The sequence below is a fragment of the Montipora foliosa genome, chromosome 1 (assembly GCF_036669935.1).
Source record: "Montipora foliosa isolate CH-2021 chromosome 1, ASM3666993v2, whole genome shotgun sequence".
Taxonomy (NCBI): domain Eukaryota; kingdom Metazoa; phylum Cnidaria; class Anthozoa; order Scleractinia; family Acroporidae; genus Montipora; species Montipora foliosa.
The window spans coordinates 22,934,804-22,943,559 of record NC_090869.1 but is presented as its reverse complement, the minus strand read 5'-3'; the positions used below and the strand labels follow the sequence as shown (position 1 = coordinate 22,943,559).

At 38.5% G+C, this 8,756-nt stretch overlaps 1 protein-coding gene across 1 annotated transcript; it reads left to right on the top strand.

Moving 5' to 3' along the window:
* The first annotated feature begins 619 nt into the window (after positions 1-619).
* LOC137976225 (melanocyte-stimulating hormone receptor-like) lies at positions 620-3,702 on the top strand. The gene has a single exon (XM_068823520.1). It carries the CDS (start codon positions 728-730, stop codon positions 1,649-1,651), a length of 924 nt encoding a protein of 307 aa, XP_068679621.1. The 5' UTR covers positions 620-727; the 3' UTR covers positions 1,652-3,702.
* The last annotated feature ends 5,054 nt before the right edge of the window (positions 3,703-8,756 follow it).

Sequence of the window (8,756 nt, the reverse complement as noted above, 5' to 3'; positions counted from 1 at the left end):
GGAGAGAAAAAACGGCTTAACCACTGATAAAACGTATTGCATCGCCGTCTGTTCTCTATTTGCTTGAGATCCGAGTGCAGGATTTATTGTCCCTCTGTTTTTCCGGCGCCATGTGCATGGAGTGTCTGAAAAATAAAGACCATACTTTAACTTCTTTATGTTAGTCTAGCTATATAGTACTTGCTCTCTCTCCGTTGCAACCCGTAAACAGGAAAACTACTTATCGTGTCTTGCAAGCCAGCATAACCTCAAGCAAGAAATAAACAAGCGAAAAGAAAGAAGGAAGTAAATTCCATAAGTGCAACTGTCTCCATGAGAAGGAAAAGGAAGAGGAAAATTGCAAGCTCTTTCGGACATGGTTACGAATGAAATTTGTTTATCTAATTACTTTATAATAAATTCACGGTCACAATATTTGTCTTCGTTTTAAAGAATCTCTATGAGCCCTTTTGGTATTTGTTATTTGTTTTTTTCTTTTAAATTAAAATGAGCCAATGACGAATTCCCAAGATTAATTCAGAAAGTCATATCGATCAAAGGTTTGATAAAACCAGAAACATCTTCAGGCATCTAATATGCATAGCAAAACAACATCGTCTCCACTTCATATTGGCAATGTGATGAAAACAGCACTTATGTGATTAATGATCAGGGAATTAATTGGACACACCACAGTATATAAATACGTTAGCTTCACTTACACGTAAACGTTCCTGTGTCATTCATCATGAACAAGACGGACTTAAGGTGTTTTTTCTTTGATGTCTTTTGGCAAAGAAGTCAACAGTACATCACAGTCAGTGTAATATCGTGCGTTTTAAGCTCAATATTTGCGCTGACCACGATGTTGGGAAATGGAACTATTATGCTCGTCATTTGGAAAACACGGGAACTTCATCTTCCGTCATTCACGCTGTTATTTTGCCTTGCTATGGCGGATGTTCTTGTTGGCTTGATCGGCCAGCCGTCTTTCGTTGCTTTCAAGACAGCGGAGATTTTGCAAGAGTTTCAAATCTACTGTAATTTGAGGTTGATTCAGTTCTTTTTTGGATGGATTACTGGTGGTGTATCTTTTCTAATTCTGGGCGCCATTAGCATTGACAGACTTCTTGCCCTGTCTCTTCATCTACGATACAACAGCATTGTCACGTTTCCTCGAATGATGACGTTGGTGGTTATGGTTTGGGTGATGTTATCGGTCGTAGTGGCCTCGAAGTTCTGGCTCGGAGACAAATGGGTCGTGCTTCCAATCGTCATAAATGTGCTTGCAGTATTCACAACTGCCTTCTGCACGTGCAAAATATTCTATATTGCTCGCAAGCACCTACGCCAAATCAATGAAGTTAACCGAACCGCAGCTTACTGCATACATAACAGAACTGCCGACGTCCTTAAATGTAAAAAATCAGCCGTGACTGTAATTTATGTCTATGTTGTAATGCTCCTTTTTTATCTTCCATTCCTTGCGGTCATGATAGTTGAAAACGTTGGTGGGGTAACTCAGTCAGTACAGCTTGCTTATGACCTAGCGACTACATTTGTTTTTATGAATTCTTCGGTGAATCCAATTATTTACTGTTGGAGAATGAAACAGATACGCAGTGCTGTTAGGAAGTGTTTAATGGACTCGTCAAGTTTTGATCATCACTAAATAATCTTCGGAAGACCTCAAAACAGACTGAATTAATTTGAAATATCAATTTGTATAAAACAAGTGATGAATGGGTTCGATTTAAAAATGAAGAAAATGGTCTGAGTTCCCTGTTACCGTAAGCTTTTTATTGTGTATCTTTTGAAAACCAGCAAACACTAACAATTTCTTCAGTAAAGGGTAGAGTACTTTGGTGAACCAACGAGTGAGAGTTAGCCGAAAATCTTTGGGCCGCTGTTTTGTATATATGTTAATCGACATAAACCAAAAAGAGAGCAAAACTGCAAAAACAAACAAACAAACAAACAAAAAACTAGGGAGAAATGCGAAATTAACCAGAGAACAAAATAGTTCGATCTCCTATGGTGAATTCTTAGACTTTAGTTAGGCGTGTCGTAGATTTTCAGGTTTAGTGGTTTAGTGAAGATGCCGTGTAGAATGTTGTCAAAACGATGATCACTTAATTGGAAAGGCAAAAAATGATAAGAATTAAAATAAAAATAATGATAATAATATATAAAAGGCATATCGCCATCGTTAGTTCAAACACTTTTTCTTGCTCTTGGGATGCAGGGCCGTAATGTACGGCCCTTCTGTATTTCGAAATTTCGCAGTCACGGAGAAAAAAAATGGTAACACGATCAGTACCGTTGCACAGCTGAAGTGATTGTTTGTCGTTGGGCCTAAAAGTGGTTCCACGCTGGATAGCTTTCATAATGACAAGTTTTCTAGACATTCAATCACATCTTGCTAGCACGTCGGATCTTTCTATTTTGAGCTGAGAGCGCAGAAAAGGCCATTACATGGCATAATCATCCCTTCGAACAAATCATTTCGAGTTGTCAGAGACAAATAGAAAAGACTGAGTATAATTAAAAGATAAAAGCTTTGAAGTGCACGTGGAGACAAACTTCCTAAGTCTTCTGTCACCTTTTCTATCTTAATTTACACGAGAGCTATATTTTTCACATGATCTCGTAAAAAGTGTAGTTAACCGATTCCCGTGACAGGCACTACGGGATCAGTCATTCTTAGTTCTCTTTGGCACAGTGAATAAAAAGGTCTGTGAATCAACACCACAACTGCACGAGTGCCGTGGTGCCTTAAACAACTGAAGGTTGAATTGAGTCGAGCACATGCCGCAATGACTGCTGACGCAGTGTCGCGGTGCCTCAGTCGTCTTAAGGTTAAATTGAGTTGAGTAGAATGGCTGGTGGAAGCGAGTGCTATATTCTTCACATGATCTCGTAAAAAGTATAGTTAACCGAACCGTGAAATGAAAACTAAAATTTTAAGAGTGTTTAGGCCTAATCACTGAAACGAGCCCTTAGGTTTAATCAGTAAACGAGAGCTATATTCTTCACATGATATCGTAAAAAGTGTAGTTAACCGATTCCCGAGACAGACACTGCGGGATCAGTCATTCTTAGTTCTCTTCGGCACAGTGAATAAAAAGGTCTGTGAATCAACACCACGACTGCATATGCGGCACTGTGACAGCAGTGTTCTTGGGCTCCATTTCTAGTGGCCGGGTATTTCTGCAATAACTATTACGGAAAATTGCAGAAGAGGAGATAAAAGTAAATGTGAAATGTTTGAGGTCTAGCTGTAGTCATAACCTAAACAGGAAACAAAACTTTAAGCGAGCAACGTGAAAACACTGTAAAAAGACTATCCGTTACACAATAAGCCATTTCCGAGTTCATGTCTGCATCCTCGTCAAAGCGAGTCTTAGTGTGAAGTTTTCGTGACGGTAATTACTTGTACTTTGCATATGAATGAAAACTAATTTTCATAAAAAAATCTAGGCACAAAGACTGGCTTTGAAGAGAAGGCAGACATGAACTCGCAAATGGCCTATTGTTTTTGAAGTTAGGATGATGTAAGAACAATATGCAATACAGAGAGACTTCTTGTATGTTCAAATTTTGCCGGCTTGAGTAGGCATTCAGTGTATGAACACAGCTGCTCGTTGTAAACAAAACTGAGTAAATTTGTAAAAGGAAAAGGAAGAAGTTGTCTTAATAGTCTTTTCTTAATTAAAGTAACTTTTCCTTTTGAAAGTTCCACGATAGGGCATTTTTGAGTTTTGACTTTTTTGTTTAATTTGGCCAACCACAACTGACGGAAAAAATAAATCATGTTACAAAGCAAACATATCATGTCAGGAAAAACGTCTGCATTCTGGTGTAGCCTTTCTTAGCATGACAAAAAAAGAAAAATACAACAACACCAACAGCAATAGCTAGAAATAGATATTTAAAACTAATTGAAAAAGGATGATCTCTTTAAGACAAGAAATGGGGCAAAAAGGAATGAGGATTAAAGTAAAGGGAATGCTTAAGACAGCGAGGAGTCTGAAACAGGGAATCTCTAAAATAGAATAAAGAAGGCAAGTAAAACATAGATTAATTAAAAATGTAACAAAAATCACTGGACATCAGGTTTAAAAACATCTTACGCGTGGGTCAAATTCATCTGCAGATTGCAAAGCACATACCGACTATTTTTTCAAGCCCAAATGCGTATTGTTTTTTTTGTTACTTTAATTAAGGCCGTTTTATAATCACACGTAAGTCCGTTGACGGAGCAGCCTGCACAGTGACAGGCGAAACGATAGAGAAATACCTTCGCAGTCCGTTCGCCTGGCTTGCCGATGTTTTCCCGTTTCATTTGCCACTGCAATGCGCAACACTGAAAAACTCTTTTACGGTGCAAGAAATTTAGTGGATTGATCGGAATGAAGTCTGCGGTCATTGCCAGCTGTACAATAACTGACGAAGAAGATTGGAGCAACAAATAACTGACGAAGAAGATTGGAGCAACAAATAAATGGATAAGTAACCCCATATTATTGTGTTTATGCTCCGGATATCATTTTGTGGTTCCAACAACGCGGGAGTGGCTGGTAGGTGGGTTCTTGTATGCGTGGCATATACCTACCATGAGCTCTTTGGTTTTACACTTTTCGATGACAAAGTTGCTGATGTGTATTTGAAAAGCATTTCTCATCAAAGCGAAGCGAGTCCAATCAATCTGTCTTGCCTCAGTAACAGACGGTTGACTGAAATTTCCTCTTTAATGTTCCAACAAGGAGAGATCTTTGGGTCAACGTGACACCACTTTCAGGGCATCCTGCAAGCGCGGCCTTCCTTTGTTTCTCGTCTAGCTGCTCAGGTTTTCCTGCCTTAAGGGCAAATTTTTTAAGGGTAACTTGAATACTTCAAATTCATTTACTGAGTCAGAAGTGTTTTCATTTTTTTTTTAGGAGCGCGGCTAAGAGTGTCAGCACTGTGCTCAATGATTCCTGGATGTAACATATTCAACTTGTAGGTCATATCGCTGAATCTTTAACGTCATCCGTTGCAATCGTTTTCGGCGCCTGGAAAAGCGGTTTTCGAAAGAAGACTTGAAGTAGCTTGTGGTCAGTTTTTGCTCTTACCTCTCTTGCCATAAACATATTGATGAAATTTGGGCACCCATAAACAATTGCCAGGAGTTCTTTTTCAAGTGGTGCATAATCTTTTTTTCAATAGAGGTGAGTGAACTGGGCGCATAGGATTCTTGACATTAGACATGACCCATGGCCATAGGATGAGGTATCTAATGAATTGAAACCGTGATGGTTTTTTTAACATCAAAGCACTGACACCTTAAAAGAGGGGACGTTAAAGCGTCAGCGTAGGAGAATTTTGAAATCAATTATTGACATCGCTTTAGATAGATAGATAGATAGATAGATAGATAGACGGATTTATTCTCCATTAACGCTAAAAAAGAATTATGAAGAAGAAATTATTCAATCGATGCGAGAAATTTTGGTTATGACGTCAGCGTAAGCACGCCCGTACAGACTGTCGGGGTGGAGGTGGGGAGGCAAGACAGCCCCTGGGGACGGAAGTGTTCAGGCAATTTTCCTTGGAGGAAAATCGCGTGGCAGCGTTGCAATTGGCAACCCGCGTTTTTCTGGCAATAAATCATAGCGGTGCTCGCGTGTCGAAGGCGCGCGCGCAGCACCATAGTTAAGAATCGATACGAGAAATTTTAGTTTTTGGTATGACGTCATCGACCGTCCTTCCGTACGTCCATCCCTCCATGTATGCCAATGTGACCAGTATCACACTAGTTTACAGCATACATCTATGATATTGGACTTCCCTGTTAGGGTCAATTGACACCTGTCAAAACAAGGTATCCGCTGACCTGTATCACGTGGCCATAGCTGTTTTTTTAAAGTTGACTGCTGACCAGGTACTGGTTTATTATTGGATCACAGGCTCAAGCCAGGTTACCTCACCGAAACGAGCCTTCATCTTCGCGCGCTTTCTGGGCTCGACGCGGCTACACGGCCATACTACGTCAACTAAAACTCTTAACAGTCAGGACCAGTCAACTCTTTTCGTGTTTGGAAAATATTTTCTTTCTGAATTTTTCGCCGGTCTCAATCCAGTTTGACATTTCATGATAGCCGTGGTCCACACTGGTTGCTACGCACTTATTCAAGTCAAGCATCGGAGGGATATAAACTTAAGGCTAGCTGAGTGTTCATTTTTAATTTGTTTAGAGCTGCTTTTTTCTCTGTACAGTGTGGGGCCCAGTTCTCGGCTACAAAAAACGCAAACTTGTATTTCTTACCTTGGAATAGCCGTGAGGACTTGAAATTTCACAGACAACTAGCTTCAGCATTCAGTTTACATATGTAAAGCTATCCACCGCTCAACGCTCTTTTCTCTCGAGTAATAACGAAAATGGAGTGGAATGGCCCAGTTTTTGTCATACAGATTTTGTATGTAAACAAATCGCTAAATTAATTGGTATTTTATTCAGGACACTTACTTACTTATCTTGTAAGCCCAAACGCATGCTGTATCACACATGAATTCATCCTTATATTCCGTATTGTAACTCCACGTAGTCGTCTACTTTCGTATCTAACAAAAGCGGATTGTGCGAGCTCAGTATCGCAAATTCAGACTATCGAGCACATACTGCTCCCTTTTTCTCTAAATTAGAAATGTCAGAATGATATTTTTCAAGTCAATGCGCTTGACATTGCTGCTGCCTCAACTCTCTCTCTCAATCTGTTTCTGACAAACATTTAAATTCATAGATATGACCCAAGAACAATCAGTCATTATCGAGTGCATTAGTACTACCATCAAGAAATTTATAATTCTTTACCAAGGACTAAAAATCTGGAATTGTCTTCCTGTATCTATTGCAAACCTCTCAAGCCTTCCTATCTTCAAGAAAAAGTGCTTGAGTTTTTATTAAAATAGTTACTGAATTATCCTAGCCGAGGTGGCCTCTCCTATAAACCTGGTGGTTTCTTGAGAACTCTTCGCCTTACAACATGCTGTACTTTGTAAAATATGTTTTAATATCAAGGCAAATAAATAAAGAAATAAGTAAATAAATAAATAAATAAACAAATAAAATAAATAAATATATAAATAAATGATGATGATGATAATAAGTGCACTATTCAGTGTCAAGTAGTATTGTATACACGCATTGTGTATCTATAGTGTGGCGCGTAGAAGGAATGGATGGGACTTTCCCGCCATGAGGCAGTAAAGTTGGTTGCATTTTTCAAATGCTGTTGTTTATTGTCTTTTGTTACAATATTTTGGCGACAAGGATGGCCGAGATCCTATCCATACCACCTTACGATCCCTTCGAACAGACCGGCAACGTGGGTCCCCGCGGCTGGGACACATGGCTAGCGCTCTTGTTGAAATCATTAAAGCGCTACTAAGACCAAAAATCAATTCTACTTTTTCTGTGTATTTCAAAACTATGTTAACTGAACACTAGGTGACCGAAGTTTTAAGTCTTCATTTAAAAAGACACCTGTTTATTTTGACTGGAATTTTCTTATTTAATGGTCCGCCATTACTATCTTTAAAATCTTGAGAGAGCTGGATCGACATCGATTCAGTGCTGACGTAGGAAATAAACCAATCTTTAGCTATACCTCGGACTCCATAATGTTCAAGTTTATTGATCAAAATGTTATGATTTACGGTATCAAAAGCTCAGTTAATTCTAAAATCAAGAAATATTCCACAGCAGTAGTTTCGGTTACCAATTGCTCCCTGAATTTTATCAATTATACAGAGTATGGCAAGATCAGCGCTATGTTTAGTTCGACAACCAAATTGTTTATGAAAAAGTGTATTGTTGGTTTCTAAGAATTTAATTAGCCTGTTATACATAAATCTTTCTAAGAGGTATTTATAGATAGGGAGTAGAGAAATTGGTCGATGGTTAGATAACCTGACAAGATTTCGAATAACAGTAGATAATTTAAAGTCATTTGGGACAATACCAGTTAAGAATGAAGTGTTAAAAAGAATCTCAAGTGGCTTAGAAATAACAGATTTAAGAATCTTGAGGATGTCGATTGGAATACTAAAAGGCCTTTCCTCGTTTTAAGCTAGAGATCTCATTTTCAATTTCAGAACAAATAGTAGGCAAAAAATAAGTAAAACCATTACTTTGAGCTAGGGCAGTGTACTAAATAATCCTGAGGATTTTTGCTAACAATAGGTATCTCACTATCTAAGATGTTACCAACATCAGCAAAATAGGTACTGAAAGCATCTGCAGCAAGCTTAGGGTCAGAGATAAGGTGGTTATTTTCGAAAATCGTAATGACAGATTTGCTTGTAGTTGGCTCAAAATGTTTAATTTCTTTAATTCCTTTCCAAATCATTTTACCATCACTTATATTACCAATAAAATAACGAGTATAATATTGCTTTTTAGATATTTCTGTGTGGGTAGTTCAAATTGTTTCTATAAACTTTGAATTTGCTGGAAGATGGAGGCAAAACTGCCTCTCCAACTGCATGAATATTCTGCTTTTGCAATGCCTCAACTGATAATTTCAAAGTCTTGTTTTCAGTCCAAAGGGCTTTCCTGTCAGCATCAGCTTTCTTCATTGACTTTAGAAATTCACCGAATTTCGCTTCAACAAACTTCGTATGTTTAATCTCTTCATCAAGTGATTTCCTTATGTAAGCTATGGTGGAATTTAGTGTCGCCAACTTTTCATCGAGGTTGTCGTCTAAGATAGTGGATAACTGCTCAGTTGTTATAG